The 19,461-nt window shown below is 44.8% G+C and overlaps 1 protein-coding gene across 6 annotated transcripts in view; it reads right to left on the minus strand.

Annotated features, from left to right (window-relative positions):
- Positions 1–19,461, minus strand: part of magi2b (membrane associated guanylate kinase, WW and PDZ domain containing 2b) — a 61,510-nt gene that overhangs the window by 7,348 nt on the left and 34,701 nt on the right. For 2 of the 6 annotated variants that reach the window (XM_042110538.1, XM_042110535.1), the window contains exons 7-18: positions 15,744–15,801; positions 15,046–15,167; positions 14,267–14,449; positions 11,545–12,225; positions 8,094–8,125; positions 6,445–6,622; positions 6,265–6,306; positions 5,690–5,805; positions 4,787–4,979; positions 3,562–3,753; positions 2,439–2,624; positions 1,321–1,681 (exon numbers count right to left, since the gene is read on the minus strand). In XM_042110538.1, the coding sequence (XP_041966472.1) occupies positions 1,321–1,681; positions 2,439–2,624; positions 3,562–3,753; positions 4,787–4,979; positions 5,690–5,805; positions 6,265–6,306; positions 6,445–6,622; positions 8,094–8,125; positions 11,545–12,225; positions 14,267–14,449; positions 15,046–15,167; positions 15,744–15,801 (2,344 nt within the window). Of the gene's footprint in view, positions 1–1,320; positions 1,682–2,438; positions 2,625–3,561; positions 3,754–4,786; positions 4,980–5,689; positions 5,806–6,264; positions 6,307–6,444; positions 6,623–8,093; positions 8,126–11,544; positions 12,226–14,266; positions 14,450–15,045; positions 15,168–15,743; positions 15,802–19,053; positions 19,105–19,461 lie in introns of all 6 variants that reach the window. The other 4 variants (XM_042110536.1, XM_042110534.1, XM_042110533.1 and 1 more) reach the window with 4 other exon arrangements.

Consider the following 19,461-nt stretch of genomic DNA (forward strand, 5'->3'; position numbering starts at 1 on the left):
AGCAACATGCTTACAGCATGAGTCCTGTAGCCCTGTTAGACAGACGCTTGCATCATACCAGTCCAGTTGGACACCAAAGTAGTTCTGAATAAGTAGTAGTGTACCACAAATCCAAGTGAAAACTAAGTAAATGCATCTCCCCCAGCAACTTTTGTCAGGAATGACTACACTACTGCCATACTATATTACATACTACATCATCCAGGTGAGAAAAACAGAGATCCCCTCACACCACATGGATACTTCTGCCACTGGTTTGCATTGTACAAACTATATTGTATTTGATTTTCAATGTACTACATATTGGAGACTAATCTGCCTTACTGTTGGCAGTTTTAACAGGGCTTCTTCAGTTGTGTCTGATTGCTGTCGAAATGCCTCAAGTAATCACCAAGCAGTCAGTTTATGATCAGCAGGGGGCATCACTACACGCACGGTCAGAAACAGTGGGTTGGGACATTAGCGTAGTATGATGGGCATTGCTCTGTGTGAGAAAAGTCCTAACTTCAACCTCATCGAACATCTTAGGGATTAGACATTAGACATCTTAGGGATTAGCCTGGCCTTGCCTCTAGGTACACTATGCAGGTTTAGGTATTTTTGGCGATTGTAGAGCTCCCTCTAGAGACGGGGGAAGCCGTGGCCTACTGGTTAGCGCTTCGGACATGTCACCGGAGGGTTGACGGTTCAAACCCTGACCAGTAGGAAAGGCTGAAGTGCCCTTGAGCAAGGCACCTAACCCCTCACTGCTCTCCGAGTACTGTGTGTTCAGAGAGATTTATTTCACTGTGTGCTGAATGTGTTTCACTAATTCACGGATTGGGATAAATGCAGAGACCAAATTTCCCTCACGGGATCAAAAGAGTATATATACTTAGAGATTTTTTGTGGAGGTGAAGGATTAATAACAGGCAAAAATCTCTACTATACCTACTGAACTGTACCTACTGACAAGGTAATATCAGTAGATGTCTTGAATGTTCAATGTCTTCAGGTTGCATGGCTGGTTTTCTCGGTAGCAACTCGCTATGTCTATGCTGTATAGCTATGCTAGGTAAAGCCTATTACAAGTTCATTTACCATCAAATTGGCTTCGTAAAGGTGAAAATCTTGCATAGTGTACCTTTAATATCAGTGAGAGACTTTCTTTCTCAAAAAAAGATTCAGATAAATTATTTACATGTTTCTGGATTCTGGAATGATTCAGAGGTGATTCCAGAGAGGTTATGGGCACTCAGGAATGTAAGCCACCACAAGAGTGAGAGCAGCTTCAGTCAAACAAAGGAACACGTGAGATCCTTGACTATGAGCTAGTAATACCTGCTGTCATGGAGGTATAGCTGTGGGGGGACTGGCACTGAGGTGACCTGGCAAGGAGCAGCCATGGAGATGCAGGGCTCCACCACCGAGACAGGATGAGGGGCTGTGGGAGTGGGCTGGAGGCCCTCCATGCTGGGCTGAGGTGCAGCTGGGCTGGGCTGTGTGACCACCATTGGGCTGCTCTGGGCCACGGTGGGGCTGGCCTCTGTGACCAGTGGACTGGGCTGGCTGGTGGCTAGGGGCGGCTGGGTGCTGGAGGGGCTCTGGTGGGCCGCTGGGCTGGACTGGGCCTGTGGACTGTGTTTCTGGGCCATGGGGCTTTGCTTCTCTGACGTGGGTGCAGAGTGTGGTCCATTTCCATCTGTCAGAGATAAACAACTGTAATGCTGATCAAAGAATAAACAAATGTTGTTAAAGATGAGACATATATTGGAGAGTATTGAACAGTACCGTAAGTTGTATTTTCTGTACTTTAAGTCTTTTGTATTTTTGAACTCACCGGATAAGAATTGGTTTCTTATAGCCCAGAGGAAAATGTCTTTTCTTTGTCTCACAAGAAATAAATCAGCGCTTATTGAGATCTCACCCATTTCCCCTAAACCCCCCTTAGGAGACATAAGGAGCAATAAGAATAGATTGAGAAGGAAAAAAGGAGTATTTTGAGATCTTAAATTAGACTTGGGCTCAGACAAGAGAAGGGCTAATTCTCAGGAGCTCAAATTAAGAAATATGAGAAATGGCCAATATTTCATATTGATGTTACATTTAGCTCAATTATGTCTGGGAAAAGTAGAATAGACAAAGGAGAGATCTCATTTCAAATGTTCCTTTCCTATGAAAGAACACAGGGAAAGGGAAGGGTGGAATATAGCAACACAGGTAGACAACTCACTGATACTAAAAATAACTAAATAGCTACATAATTCACTCACTGCAGGGAAGTAAATGCATACCATATGATTAATTTATACATATATTCAAATGCATTTAAGAAAACACATGCAATTTCTCCCCTTGGCCCTCTTTCACTCTCAAACCCACACACACGCACACACGTGCGTATTGCACACACACACACACACACATATACACACACAGGTATTTTAAATATTGCATACCTTCTTCAGGGATGATGTGGAGAGTAACAGAGAGGCCAGCATCCTTTATTAGTTTGACAATGTCAGCATGTGGCATGTTGATAATGGACTGTCCATTGACGGCCATGATGCGGTCCCCAACCTTGAGTTTTCCACAACGGTCGGCTGGACTACCTTCAATGATGCGGCCAATCTTGTGTGGCACTGCTACAAACACACACATACAATAATGAATGAACTGGATAGTTCTGCTAAAAAATATATATACAGATAATAATAATTATAATTATAACAGAAACTACAAAATCATGAAGTGACTGCTTGACCAGATGCTCAGAAAAAATGTACTTAAAAGTATGAGGTTATCTGTAGCAGCAGGACACATTCACTTAGCAATCTGGCATCCATATATCAATGACACAACTCAACTAGCCAATCCTAAGACTATCTAAATACAGATTTTTGGACGACAAGCTTTGAATTAGAACAAGTTTTGGACAAGCTTTTAGGAAATACAGTAATAGGAGCAGGCTTCGCTCTGTCTCATTAATTTCTAAGAGTGCTGGACCAATCTTGTAACGAAGTAAAGAGGGGAGAAAAGGCAGTTAGCATAAATTAAATGCAATAAAAATTAACTTATGCAAAGTGTGGCCTTTTCGCCCTTCTTTTACATGATTTAAATTACACATAAATATCGCTAGATATAGTCTAGTCGTTGCCACTATTAGCATCACCCATTAGCAATAAATTAGCAACACTTTATTTCATGACATGTAAAATGCATTATATTTTCTAGCAGCTTAGCTTGTTGGACAGTTAAGCTCCACCGTGCTAGCGTACCCTAAACCTATCCTCTAAGAGGGGAGTTCAAAGTACCCATCCAACTGTTCACTTTGTCCCAAGGAATGCAGTCTGCAGTACATTGAGCAGCAGTCTGCTGAACTAGCAAAGTTTTGCCTCTGGTCCCACAACAGATAGCCCCTGCTGTAGCCACTGCAGACCATAAATATTCAGCACAACCATGAATAAAAAAGGAATAGTGGTAGAGTGGTATGATAGGATAGCACAAGAGAAACGGTCTTGAAGAGCTGATTGCAACAATAAGCATGACATGAAACAGAGATGCACCCATCTGGGCACTCACTGATGGTGGCACTGTTCTCAGGCCTGTTGAGGGAGCTGATGATGACGAAGCCGAAGCCCTCGCTCTCCTTGCGGTGGATGAGCACATCAGTGGTCGGGGGCAGGTTGACTGGGCAGCCATGTCCTCGTGGGCTGTGCTGGGCCAAGCCAGAGACAGGAGCAGCCGCAGCGCCGTTTTCTGGACATAGTTCACCTGAAGATGCCAGAATACAGCAGCACAGTCAACCAACACTGAGCACTCTCTTCTCCTGCCTACTGGACACCCTCCCAACACTGAGCACTCCCTTGTCCTGCCTACAGGACACCCTCCCAACACTGAGCACTCCCTTGTCCTGCCTACAGGACACCCTCCCAACACTGAGCACTCCCTTGTCCTGCCTACAGGACACCCTCCCAACACTGAGCACTCTCTTCTCCTTCCTACTGGACACCCTCCCAACACTGAGCACTCCCTTGTCCTGCCTACAGGACACCCTCCCAACACTGAGCACTCTCTTCTCCTGCCTACTGGACACCCTCCCAACACTGAGCACTCCCTTGTCCTGCCTACAGGACACCCTCCCAACACTGAGCACTCTCTTCTCCTGCCTACTGGACACCCTCCCAACATGTGCCCTCAAAACATGTTGTTCTATAGAAACCTACCTTGTTTCATTGATGCATCAACATACAGGAGTTGTTTTAAAACACCATCCACTTTAGTAGTGAAGTATTAGTGAAGTATTAGTGAATTATTAGTGGGCAGCCGCGGCCTACTGGTTAGCACTTCGGACCTGTAACCGGAGGGTTGCCGGTTCGAACCCCGACCAGTAGGCACGGCTGAAGTGCCCTTGAGCAAGGCACCTAACCCCTCACTGCTCCCCGAGCACCGCTGTTGTTGCAGGCCAACTGCGTCACTGCGCCGGGATTAGTGTGTGCTTCACCTCACTGTGTGTACACTGTGTGCTGTGTGTGTTTCACTAATTCACGGATTGGGATAAATGCAGAGACCAAATTTCCCTCACGGGATCAAAAGAGTATATATACTTATACTTATATTACATCAACATTATCCTTCAAAACTCTATTACAACTCTGTTGGCTTCAAGAGCCAATTCAGTTAACCAAGTAACAGTGCATAGATGTAGGTCACATATGACCTTTCATGTCAAAATGAAAGTCATATAATACAGGTAATGGATTTGTTATATTCTAATAACACATCTACCAAAATCTACCGAGCTCACCTAGTGGTTGGACTGATCTCCTGACAGTAAGTGTAACTTGACCGTTGCGAGCAGCTGCGTGCATGAGGTCAATGACGTATCGGTGGGGTCTCCCCGCCACAGGCATGTGGTCCACGGACACCAGCTCATCCCCTGGCCGCAGGCGGCCATCCCGCTCTGCAGGGCTGTTCTCTATTATGGCCCCGATTACAATCTGCTCGTGGGCAAATCACACTGGCATCAGCTACATCCAGCAAAGATTTGGAAAGATTCTGCAACCTACATTTCATCCATGCTGATTTATTCATACTAACAATTACTGTAGAAGTAAGTCTATTGCAGATGATTATATATGGAGAGAGTGTAGAATATGGCAAAATATCAATATTTGTTTAACATGAGTTGCATGTCCTCAGTTTTTCTGTAGGATAATCCACATATATAAAACAAAGAATAAACAGAGTATAGCTAGAAATCACATAAAAATAATTGAGTGCTCTAGTAAAATTAATGAGGACAATATAGAAGGAGGACACAATATAAAAGCATTATGAGCAAAAAATACAGAATGCACTTTAGAAAGAGTGGAGGCCTGGATGGGACATTCAACCACCATGATGACCATCCCTGACCATCTAGGGAGCTGGCCACAATTTAGTAGAATTTTCTGTCCCTGCAACTGAACTTTGGAATATCCAATTATCTGATTTGATAGAAACAAATATGGAGTGTAAGAAGCCAATTCCCTGTCCTGCTTTGAGGAGAATTTCAAATTTCATCAGCTCTCCCACCTCCCCCTCTGTATATAATAATTTGCATCTCTCTCACTACCACCCCTCCACCCTTTATGTTCTTGTTTTGGCATGAGATGGAGTAGTGGCGACGCTAGCTGATGGTGGTTTGTCCAGCCCGCCCCATACGAGCCTTGTCACGGGCGTCCGGACTCACAGCCTGCACCGCCTCGTCTCCGCCCAGGATCCGAAAGCCGAAGCCGGTCTTCTCCCGCAGCAAGTGGACCTCCACCTCCTGGTACTCGGGTCCTACAATTACACAGGATGGAAGTACACTGGTTTAGAAGATTAGTGTTCAGACAACCACGTTGTGCTACATGTGTTACACATACCCACAACTCTGTAGCAAGCCACTCCATAATAAATTGCATCATTTGATATCTGGCAGTTCACAGTAAAGTGTGTGATTTAAGCTGTGTCAGCATGACCAAGGCCATGGGGCATGAAGTGGAGAATGTGCAAGTCAGGTGTGGTGACAGGCAGGCTACACCAGGCACAGAACTGAAGCGTATGCTGCAACAATTAGCTTCCACTTTAATCAATAATCAATGGAAATGGCTACACCAGACGTGATCGCAGCGTGTACATTCAAAACCAAATTAGACCGGTCTTCTAAAACTACTGTTACGCTCTGCAAGCGGAGCGCTTCTTGTGCACTTGGTGGGGCCTGGCTGTAAGGAGTGAACATGATGACAGATTTATACTCACCTGTTGCATCTGAAAGGAAATGAAACCGCGATATAATTGGCTCTGGGATGAAAGAATGAAATTGGTCAGCAATGTATAATACTTACTTATATAACAATAATCATTAATGCTCCATACTAAGCAGAGGAATTAAGACTTGTGCTTGCATAAATTATGGGATATGTATGTGACGCTACTCACGCCGGCTCTCGTAGATGGCCCGGGACTTTTCGTACAGGTCGTACGGGTCGGGCTTGCTGAGGTGGAAGGCCTCCGAATCTGGCACAGAGGAGCGGTGGAGGGTGTGGGAGGGGTGGGGGGCACCGTGGGGCAACCCTGGAGCCGACAGGCTCGTCTGGGGGCTACACTGGGGGTCCCACTGGTGCAGAGGAAACAAACATATACAATACAGTTACTCTACCATTGGAGTGGAGGGAACGGATCATTCAAATGGATCAACTGCTGATCAAGTACTTATGATCGACAAATACAACACTAGTAGGGCTGCACAATTATCGCAATCGCAATATGAACTAACGCATTTACTTAATCGCAAAAGCTACAAATAATCCTGCACAGTTCATTTTGTCACATTTATGACTTTTATATTCATGTCATCTTCTTTGACTGTGCCACTTCTGGTTGGTGTATGTGTAGTGCGTGAGGGGCACAGACATTCTGATTGGTGAGCTTCACAGTCGGTCGGCGGTGCTTTGCTTCTTGTGCACTGGGCGTGCTCACCAAGCAGGGGTGGCACAAATTAAAAAGACACTTGGAATATTGAACCGAATCAATTCATTGACATTAAAAAAACATATGGTAAATTGCAATCGCAATTGCAATATCTGTCCGAAAAAATTCTAATAAGATATTTCCCCCAAATCGTGCAGCCCTAAAGCCACATTTGCAGAACCAAACCAAATCTTGACTCAAAGGTGAATATTTTCTAAAAGAGCACAGTGAGGTAGCATGTAGATGATATGAATCGAAAATAAGCCTGTCCATGCTGAAATGTTTCACCTTGCATAATGTTCAAAGTCGTTAACACTTAAAGTAAAGTGTAAATGTAAAAGTAAAAGTTGGATTATCTGGCTAAACTAATTTAACAGGAAAGTGTCTCATACATTCTGTCAGCAACATCTCTACTTTGATAATACCTTGAGATGAAGCTACAGTAACCTCTCCTGATGTGATTTGCAGGTGATGCGGGGTCCGGTTCCTTAGAGTGGTGAGCTCTGTGCTGCTGATGGTCCCCCTTCCCTCTCAGCACTTTCCTTTTAGGCCCTACGAATCGAAGCTAACGCTAATCCTGCTGCATGGTGTCAGTGAAAGTGGTCTGTCAGCTAAAGGCCTGCACTAAATCACTCCAATGTAGGCCAGCGAGATGGAGTCATAAATGCCAATTTATCTACTGTAGCAAGTGCACAATGTAGTTTGAGCACAGTAATGCACTGACTGAAACAAGTTTATTTTGAGCAAAGGGGTACAGGGGTAAACAGAATTCCTGCTCCCACTGTGTGTTTTAATGTGCTTGTTTGTTAAGATATTGAAAGAAATTAGGTGAATACAGTGTTTCCCACAGAACTGAATTCTATTTGTGGGGGTAGGTTTGCAGAATTAACTTGGAACAGTTTTTAACAAATTAGCGTAGCGTGGTTATGATGAACCAGATTTAAGCACAATTTAGTACAACCTGGAAAATCATTGTGTGGTTGATGTTGATATTGTGGTGGGCCGCCACAAATGTATGTATGGGAATGTATGGGAAACACTCGAATATTAGTGACCGACAGACATCTTCATAAAGCAATGTACAGAAAACCTCCAACCATGGAAGAAATCCTATTTACCTGTTTAGAGCCCTCCCACGGAGAAAAGTGACCTGAAAGAGATGAACATGAATAAATCAGATAAGGGGGGGGGGACACAAACACAAGACAAACACATTCGAACATTACTTGGTCCAGGAGGCTTGACTATTTGCAGCACTTCATGCATGGAGACGGTTTCCATATTCACAGAATTATGCATTAGCTACCCTTTACATCTTTGAACATACAATTATATCAAAAATACAATTACAGTAAAAAGAAAAGTCTCAAATAACCTCAAGTAAAAATCCAATTCTTTTTGAGCTCAAAATAAAATGATATAAAAACATTCAAACTAAACTTAAGACACAAAATGGCTGCTCTCATTCATCCTTAATAGACAGAATTCCAAGCAACTCTCCAAGTAAAATAGTTCACAAAGCATTTTATAATCAGGCCAGGATATCCAATAATATGTTGTATTCTTGTCTGTGAAGTGGGCCCAAGAGAAGTGTGGTTGTTTCCTTCTTTTTCAACCTAATTACATCATTAGCTGCAGGCAGTAGTCACGCTTCCATTTAATCCAACAATTCCAAATTGGCCTGTGCATATTTCCGACGGGCTCAATCTGATTCCAAACAGCTGCGGTGCATTCTCTCCTACTGTTTCAGCTCAAATCCTCTCTCCTCTCACACACTGTGGCAAGGAGCAGTGCAATGAAATGAACGTGAAAAACATAAACGACTGAGAGGAAATTCCCATTCAGCTGTACAACTAGCTGCTTTCAATCACCTCCATGTACATAACAATAGCTGATGGCAAGATTGAGATTTATTCTTCTTTGTGATAGAGATACACATATCTTCACATGCAATTTTGATCAGGGGAAGGAAATGAGTAGCATGTTAACTTCAAAGTCCTGCTTAGCGAGTGAAGGATTAAAATGTGATCTAAACATGCGGCGAGTGTGCAGTATAAATGGGCGCTGAGCTAGAGAAAGCCTAATGGATGGCTTCTGTCATGAAAGGAGCCCATCTCACTCTGTCTTTGACAAGCAGTGATGTCTCCCAACAAATTCCCTCCAAGTCCTCCAAGATCAAAAGTGTGAGAATGTGTGCCTGTCTGCCTTCTTAAGCTGATGGGGTTACATCAGTGGAAAAGCAAGCTGGAGCTTAACTTGAGGCCCCCACATTAAATGCAGCCATTGCGGCATGTTACAAATTGGAAAGACTCTTGTTTCTCTTTACTCTGGATCCAGCCTGCCAGCAACGTTTGGAAGCTCTCTTCTCTCTCCAAACAGATGAATACATTTCCAAACAGATGAATGTGTATATCTACAAACACAACAAAAGAGGGAGTGGATAATAGTGTCTGTAGTGCTGAACTGTTGGGGTGATCTGAAAGTAAGGTTACAGTGATGCATGAGCTGTCCGTGGTGCTGAGGGCCTGAGTTGCCATTACAGTCTCATTTCTAGCTGCCATTTCAAGCATTACAAAGTGACTAGTGCAACTGCAAAATGACCTCTAAATGTAACACTGCTAAGGTCAAGGATTTAATTCTCAGGGGAAACATGCTGAGTATGAAAATACCAAATGAATGACCACCTCATGAGTCCCTTCATTCAAAAAATACCTTAATGTAAATGCCCTGACACACATATACACTCTGCCATTTCTAACTGGCACGTAATTCTGCAGCCCTTCAGGTGGCATAATGAGCCTCCTGATTGGCCCAGCAAGCTGTCTGTCATGTTCCTGCTGGCCCAGCTTGAGCAACATGCACTAAGCGGAGTGCTGAGGGACAGAGCTGTGAACATGGCCGGTGTTCAGCGGGACTCTGGCATGGTGCTGCCACTTGAATGGAGCAGTCTCACGTTTTATGGCAGAACCTCCCATTTCTCTTGACCTCACTCTCTCTCTCTCCCTCTCTCTCTCTCTCTCTTCCTTACTGCAGGATAGCAGAGGTAGGTCACTGTTCCATTTGGGTTGGCTGCTTTATATTAGAATTACGTTCTTAAACAGTAATTTCATGTGTATTAGCCGCATTGTGTATGAGCCGCAGGACAGTGTTTTATGCAAGTTAAAAGAAACGAAACCACATATACCATATTAACTGCCCCCGTGTATTAACCTTATAGCTGAAGAAATTTTGCAAAATCAATGTATAAGCCGCAGCTAATAGTTGGGAAATTACGGTAAGTAAAACCTTAAACTAAATTTGAGTTAGTAGCTAATTTTAGTTCTTAGTAGCTGTCTTAAATGTAAAGAATATTGAATGTTGAAAGTCCATATTTGTACTTTAAGCTATATTGATAATAAAATGTTCTTCATATTTTTTGCCCTTTGTGCATAATGTTGTCTGTTGCTTGTAGAGATACAGTACAGTCTATTTCATCTAGGAGAAGCCAGTCCAAAGTATACACAGATTACTGACAGATTCTTGCTCAACATGTTCTAAAATCTCCAGCAACAACAGAGCCTCAATGACTGTGGGCAAGCAGCTAGACAAGATGACAGCCACCAGTTCCCCTGCTCACAGATGCCCTCCCACATGGGACCGACACCCTGTGAGCCGTGGGATCAGAGCTGCTGTAGGCGCTGCCAGCAGCTGCTACAGTCTGATTTGCAGCCTGAGTTGTGACACTCAGTAGTGGCTACCTGCAGCCTGCGGCTGCCACTGAGTGATGACCGGCATAATCTGCAGTGGACACCCCCCCCCGCTCACACACTCTACGTCCACCACGTGTGGAGCAGGCACACGCGTGTGTGTCGTCATGACACTCTTGGGCAGCTCAGCTGAGCGATACGTCACACTCATCCCTCCACACCTGGCCTTGTCACACTGCCCACAGTGACGCCCCGGCAGACTGACCCACGCTGCTATGCTGCTGCAGGCTGGCTGCGACCTTGAGCACACTCACATGGCATCAGAGACGAGGCGCAGGCCGTGATGTGCGCGGCCACTGGCCCCTGGTGCTGCCCTGTGGTGGCCACGCACGCCGCTGACTAGAACGCCACTGCTGCCACGTCAGTTTATGGCACAATGACATCAACTGACAAAATCACAGCAAGATCAACTGAACCGACGGAAAAAATAAACTAAAGCGGTCAATATTTCTGATGCTTGTCATTTTGCCATATTGACCACTGGGAACCTGGATTTTTCTTCAACTCAAAATGTTTTTCTTCTGACTATAGAGTGTTGATGCAACCTGTGTGTAAGGATCAAAACACTATGACCACTACCATGCTGAAGTGAACTTACCACACAGCTACAGTCTTTGCTTTTCAAGTGTCAGTTTTGTGTTGGGCTGCAAAACTTGACCTTAACCTTTAAGATTCATTGCATCCTCTGTTAGGACCATAGGAATCAGGTCTACGAACATAACATAACAGAGAGCTCAGCATGCAATGCTAGCACTGAAAGCTCAGATCCAACAGGGTCTTTCCCAGGTCCAAAACGGTGCTGCAGATGGCAGCAGCTTCTTACCTGCTGCTGGGGCTGCCCTCTGGATGACCAGGGTGGCCTCCGTTCCCACTGGACAGTCCTTCAGCAGCTGCACCACCTGGTTGTGGTTGAGGCCCTGCAGGCCCTGCTGGTTGAACTCCACCATCAGGTCCCCCTCGCACAGCCCCGGGCAGCCCTGGGCCTCCAGCACCTGCTTGACCCGCTGACCCGTGGAGCTGTCCGCGATGGTGAACCCGAAGCCCTCCGCGCCCTTCACCATGGTCAGACTCAGCAGCTCCACCCCTTGTCCAGCCCCTGCCCCCGCCGCCGTCCCCGACGACGCCATGGACACGGCGTCCTCGTGCCCCATGGCTCCGGAGCTGCCCGGCGCGCTGAGGGAGGGGGGCTGGGAGCCGTCCAGGTGCGTGTCCCCGGGGTGGGGGATGGGCGTCTGCTGGTCAGGCAGGCGGCCGGTCAGGGACATGTACTCCATGTAGTTGTCGTAGCTGCTGCGGCCGTTGAGCAGCAGCGGGTGCTCCACCAGGCCCATGGGCTGCAGCGTGTTGCTGGCCGACGGGTCCTCGGGGTCGTAGGGCAGTGGGTAGCCTCGGCACAGCATGAGGGTGACGCTCTGACCAATGGGCACCGACTGGAAGAGCTTGACCACGTCGGCGTGGGTGGTGCCAAGCACGCAAATGTCATTTATGTAGACGATGACATCACCTAGACAGAATGGAGAATGAGACGGTTACATATGACGCTCACACAGATGTAACGCTCACATATCCCTTCACTCATCCACAGACCATCTCTCCCAGCTGCCCTCCAGATGGACACCCCTAAACCCATCAGAGACCACCGCTGCACTGTAAACCTGAACCGTCAAACTAAATAAAAACATGTTCGGAAACTAATGACCTAATTCATTTACTCAATCCATTTTAGTTCAAAGAAGTATTTTATTTGAGTACAAACAGTAACTGAAGCGTTTATAAGATGTCTTAAGGCAATTAAAGGAGATTTTTTTCACAAAGATCACTATTTCTCAAGGTCACCGAGTAATGTCGGTAAGAAAAACCTAGCTTGAGTTGCTACACCCAACAGCTAGAGCTGTCAGGCAGCTACTGTGCTACACTCTGGGGGCATGTTCATGAGCCCCCATGTTCAGCTACAGTACTACACTCTGGGGGCAAGTTCATGAGCCCCCATGTTCAGCTACAGTGCTACACTCTGAGGCATGTTCATGAGCCACCATGTTCAGCTACAGTGCTACACTCTGGGGGCATGTTCGTGAGCCACCATGTTCAGCTACAGTGCTACACTCTGGGGCATGTTCGTGAGCCACCATGTTCAGCTACAGTGCTACACTCTGGGGGCATGTTCATGAGCCCCCATGTTCAAAACATTTGAAAACATTTATAGTTAAGTTTGATGATCTTAATGTTGTTGCAAAGGATCATGAGAATCTAGGTAACCCTCAAAACAGTTGAGCTGCTCTTTAAACAATATACTTTTGAATTAGAAATAAATTATTATCAACTACTTTCGTTTTTCAATGCTGACCACTAATGCACTGCAGAAACAGTGTCATCATTAGCCAAACAGAGAGGTGTGGGTAAGGGTATGTCTGGCTGATTACACCAGCCAAGAGCAAACAGCAGAGGGCAGGAAGAAAGGACAAAGAGAACAGAGAGATTACAGAGAGAGGGAGAGAGCATTTCTGCATTTCAAATTTACTCTGGATGAAGATAAAATCCTGCAGAAAAAAAAGGGAATTTGCATCTAAATTAGGTCTGTACTGTGGCGTGTGACAGCATTAGTCTGATTTGTGATTAAACAACTGTTCCACCAGTAAAGCTGCACATTATAAAATAGCCGCATAAAATACAACAATCAGTCAAATGTAGCTAAGCAGTGTCACAATTGTACATTTCCACAATGCTTTCAGCCACAATGTTCCTAATTAACCTCTCAACAATGGTAAACAATTACCAGTATTTACAAGCTGATGATTTAATTCGGACAGTAAAAGCCCTGTGCATACGAGTTACGACTGTATACGCTCAATTTGAGTCTGAGTCCATGAGCATGCCCATAATGTCAGGAACAGTGTGATATATATGGGCCTGGTGGCATGGTCATATAGTGACTGAGTTCTAATCATATAGTCATATATGGGCCTGGTGGCATGGTCATATAGTGACTGAGTTCTAATCATATAGTCATATATGGGCCTGGTGGCATAGTCATATAGTGACTGACTGAGTAGTACTCTCTAGAGCAGTGTTTCTCAAAGTGTGGTCCGGGGACCACTGGTGGTCCACAAGCTATCCCAAGTGGTCCGTGAGCAGACGTGGTAAAATATAATATTAATGTATATTGTTTGTAATATTGAACCAACTTGAACCAACTTGTATCCAAACAGTTCTGCAACACTAGCTATGTAAGCTATGCCAGTTTAAATCATATGAATTCTCTGACACAATAAGCAAGGTGCAAAGACAATAAGCAAGGTTGTTCAGTGAGTAGGTCTATTGTGTAATATACTGTTGTAGTCTACTATTTTTTTTTTAGCTAGGTGGTCCTTGAGGCGTTTTTTATTGGTTATGGTTATATATTGATCTGAAAAAGTTTGATAAACACTGCTCTAGAGGACATTATGTGAAATTATGTGTTTTTGACCAATGAGACGTCTGGATCAGGGCTACACAGTACAGTAGATCAGCTGAGGTGGGAATGATGCAGCCCATTCTGAAGAACTCACCGGTGTCCATCTTGCTGTCCTGTGCGGCCGGACCGTCGGGAATGACACTTTTGACCTGTAGGAACTCGTCAGGCTCGTCGCCGCCGATGATGGTGAAGCCAAAGCCCATGTTGCTCTTCTGCAGCGATGTGGACAGGAAGGTGCCCTTCAGCTGGGTGGGGTCGCGCGTGAAGGGAGGTTTCTCTGCAGAAAAGAGGTGGACAATGCACACGTGCACACGTGTGTACACACACACACACACACACACACACACACACACACACACACACACACACACACAGGTCAGGGGGATGCACTTTAAACAGCAACAATCACACCATCAACAGCAATAAAACACACAGCACACTTGTGAAGACCAGGATGACTAGAAGCTACCACTCAGCAGAGTGATCCAGATGCAGAGGAACAGTCACTTGGCCTGCCAGACCTTTCCCAGGGCTTTCCCAGGGCTTTACATTCTTACTGATACTTTCATAATAACATCATGAGTGATCTAAGAATCCATATGGTCAGTATTTCCAGTTGATTGTGAGAAGTACAGAGAATTCATGTATTTTAGTTACACGCACGCACGCACGCACGCACACACACAGGGTGATAGATGCAGCCAAAGGTGCAGTGTACGAGTGTGTGTCAGTTTGTTTTTTTCAGGAGGAAGAAAAGTAGAGATGTGGGGCCCAGACCGAGCTCAACCTTGTGACTCATCACCTTGTACCAAATACACAAACATGGCCATGTTCCTATGTGTATGCTGGTGAGGCTGTGGAGCGCCGGGTCACCTCTGTATATGGTGGGCAGGGGCAGCGCTGACAGGCCCTGGCTCTGCATCTGCTGCTGCTGCTGCTGGCGTCGCTTGGCCTCCAGGACGGGGTTCTCAAACTGGGTCCTTCTGTTGATGTGGCTGAGGGGGAGCAGGAGGAGGAGGAAACTCATTAGCGTTAGCGGGCTAATCTCAGAGGCTCACCTCTGGGGGGACCAGATACAGCCGCCTCATCATCTGCTGTTTGGGATTAAATATTGAAATAGCAACATTGCAACAAGACCCTAAGAGCATTTTCATATGACAAACTAATCAAAACACTGATGTCTCATTAAGCATGCAAAAAAACACAGCAAATTCAGTTTCAGGATTATGAGGAGACATTGTTTTCACCCACTTAGTACCCAATGCCGAATTCCCAAAACATGGAGACAAATAACTTTCTTGACAGCACAAAGTGCTGTTTTTCTTACATAAATGAATTTACAGCCATCATTTGTATGATTTTTCCAAGAGATCTGTGTGAACATATACTGGTATTGTTACATACATTGGCTAAATACATATAGAGAATCTACACAAACAGTACAGTATACAATCTATGAATGCACTAATAACATCAACAGACAAGATATATGTGCAACAGACATGGTAGCACGCTTAAAACGAGACTCAAGACTATCAAATACACCAACAAAGGTAAAAAATACAACTTACTCCACATAGTAACTGCCATATATAGGGTCATCAATCTTCTCCCAGCCATAAGGAAGCTCTGATGCAACAGAAACCATACAGTGAGTCAATATTCAGCATAACTATGGGAGTCTATAGATACATATACAGCATTCTAGTCAATTGGTTGCATGTCTGTATATTATACCATACTTCTTATGTCTGCTCTAATGGAACACATTCCTGGGAGCAATATTTGCCTATTTGCCTTAATATGCATAATGATGACAGGGACAGGATATGGCAGCAGCACTGTGACAACACAGGACTGTTACTGAAAGGTCAACTCAACGGACAGCACTCACACAGAGTGCATAGGTTGCCTGGAAACAACTGCTTCTCAGTAAAGATATATTATTATATCTAATATCATAAAATAAGAAATGTTTTTGAAAGGAATGAAACTGACAAACTGACTATTGCTCTGTGTCTTCATTTGTTTGACGCTATAGTAGCGTCACATAGCAAGTACCCTAGCATAAGGCCCCCTACCGTATCCCAGCTGTGGGCTATATTGCGGTGCGTTCAAATTCACAAACATTGGTGAACGTTTGCAAACAGTTTTCTGTCTCCCTCTTCCCATCTCTGTGAATGTGATGCGAACACTCATAGACACATAGTTTGAGGAAGTATTTCTCTGAGAACATACAGTGGAGCTGGATGGGAGCTGGATGAACGGTTACAGTTAAAATGGAATTTTTACACCAAATCGTTCAAATTTAACTGTTCAGAGAAAACATATTTGCTATGAACATTCACTCTCTGTTTGCTGAATTTGAACGCACCTCACATTGTGTTTTTTTCTGTTCTGTTTTCTCGCTAATGTGGCTATATTAGTCTTGGAATCATGTCAAATCACAAATGTGACACCACAGTCATTGTTTCATTCATAGGCACTGCTTGCAAAGCTGAAACAGCATTTAAGCTAAGAGACGGAACAGAAAAGTTGGCGTGCAGGACGAGCGAGCCGAGCAAGCGAAGGTGTGAGGAAGAGGAAGAGGGACACACAGGAGGAGCCGGTGGGAGGAAGTGGAGCACCAAAGCAAGACAGCCCCAAAAACAGGAGAAAGTAGGACACAGGAGAGAACAGGAAACCATAGGAAGATAAGTGAGGGGAGGCTGCTGTCTCTGGTATGTATGTGTGTGTGTGTGTGTGTGTGTGTGTGTGTGTGTGTGTGTGTGTGTGTGTGTGTGTGTTCACTGCCTCAGGCAAAAAGTGTAAAAAAAGACCAAATGTCTAAGTTTAGCAGGGTATATTTCATCAATAAGGGGCAAGGGAGTTCATCCAACACAGGACGATGACATAGACACACCTGTAAGCGCAATGGACCTGATAACGCCTAATAAGGAGTTTTATCATCAGGACGAGAGGGCCTGCTGTGTGCAGGTTAGCACACTCCCACTTTAATGAAATTCAGTACAGCTGAGATATGTTGCACTAAAGAGGGCCGGAAAGTCTCCATGACAACAATGCAGGCCAATCAGCACTTGCAACATTCAAGATAGGGTTTTTTTCCCCTTTCAGCTTTTAGGGCAAACAGCCATTGGTGAACTATCAGGAGGCCTTCACCAGCACATATACACCGGAAACTTTGTGATTATTATTTCAAACATCCTGAACAGAAAACATCCCTGAGGCATTATGCAGCGATGCAGATAACTCCCCATGACATATACACACACAGTTCTCTATGCATGCATTTTAAATACACAGCCACTCGCACACAGCTAAGCCTGCATATGAAAAGGAGACGCAGTAATAATTAGAACAATTTCCATTTCCATTCCATTTTGTCTTATTACTGCCGGCTATCAATATCATAGGTACTGAAAAGTAGAAAAAGAAAATCAAGAAACCAACCAAAAAACCCTAAATCTCTCTTGCACTTTTGTTGACTTTGTAACCACACACAATTCCCACTCTGCACTATTCTACAGGAGGCTTCCCAAACCGTAGGGTTTCCAATATCAAATAAATAACTGTGACTAACTACACATGACCGTTGGGGACTCCTGCAAATGTGTGTGGGCCAGAAGATCTCAATCTCAGTCCAGCCTCTGTGTCGCACTGACAAAACAAGTACCAAGGTCACAGAATGATCTGAAATGAGTTTGTACAAGTGTGTATTAGGGTGGTGAGGGCAAATTCAGTTGAGCTCATGGCACACATCAAGTGCAAGAGCTGATGGCTAGGGCCTGGGAAAGCAGCTATGATGTCTGAATGGGTCTGTTTCTCTCACACACACACACACACACACACAGACTGAAATAAAATGCATGTATATAAGCAACACCTAATTCCGTTTCATTCTAAATTAAGTTCATATCAAGGCTCAGCTGTTTCTTGAACACAAAGCACAGAGCATGGGACTAGCAGGCCATCTTCCACCTTAAATACGAGCCTTTCACATCAGGCTGCTACCTTAAATAATTGGTCCTCCTCCTCTAGTTTCTATGGCAACCACATAAGAAGTCTCTTTTTTCCTCTGCTGTGGGCTCATTTGTCTCTCCCTGTGTGTGTCGAGATGTGTTTGAGAGCGCACACATGTCAACATATTACTATGTGTGTTCACGTTTCTCTGGCGGTGTGTGTATGTGTGAGTGTGTGCTTCACAGTGTATTTGTGCACGCCTGGGCTCTTGGTTAATGAAGTGCTCAGAGGGTGCCTATGCTAGATGACTCACTAGCCTTTGATGAGTACAATCCCACAGCAGTGTTCCTGTGGAGCCACTTGTAAAGACCTAGACCAAGGACACAGGGCTGATTCCCAGAAAGCGTGCATACCGGTAGAACAGATGCCTCACCTGTGCTGCAAACAGCTCTTAAATAAATGTGCAGATGCCACTGGACACACATTACCTATCTACAACCACTAATTGCCATTAGCCATTTTCCACCTCTGAGATTAGTTATTGGATTTTACCCACTGAGTATTGCTCTAGGGATGGTTTGGCACCAAATTCTTTGCAGGGACGAGCGAGTGTTTGCCGGGACGGGGACTGTTTGCACAAGGGCTCATGCCATGCTACCTGTAATGTCATCAATCAATGCGGCTGAGCCAGACATGCAGCAGGTCAATAGAGCCCCATGTCAGAGACTCCAGAGAGGTTACAGATCTAGAGACTTTAGGTAGCACACACAGTTTGGAAGTTAGCTCTTAAGGGAATTAGTCTACTGCTTGCCAAAAGAGTGGGATATGCTGAAGCTGTAGGCAGGGAAGAAACAAAATGATTTTGGGGCCAAATGACGACCACCACTTCTTATTCCTCTTTCACATTCGCTGAACACATACCAAGTTTTGTGACATTTTGTCCATAGCGGGTGCTGCAACTGACTTCATTATCTGAATCGCGCAAACAAGAATACAAAAAATGGTGCTTTAGTCTATTGTTGCCATAAAAATAAATTACCTTGGCATGTAAAGTCTCTCTCCTGTTTCCTTCACTTCTCACTCTCTCACTGCACCACTAGCGTTATGCAGCGTGTCATGCTTTTGTAGGCCATATGAAGCACCTTCCACTGCACTGCACTGCACTGCACTGCTCTCTCACGCTTGGAGGTGAAAATGACTTTGTTTTTGTTAATCACTGACACTACTATTATCTATCATTCGATAGTTAACAATGATATCATAAGATGACAGCGATGTGCCCTACAAGTGCTTTACAACAATTAGTTCATCTGTCACAACCTGACATCA

Source organism: Alosa sapidissima, chromosome 11, assembly GCF_018492685.1.
Source record: "Alosa sapidissima isolate fAloSap1 chromosome 11, fAloSap1.pri, whole genome shotgun sequence".
In the NCBI taxonomy this organism is placed as follows: domain Eukaryota; kingdom Metazoa; phylum Chordata; class Actinopteri; order Clupeiformes; family Clupeidae; genus Alosa; species Alosa sapidissima.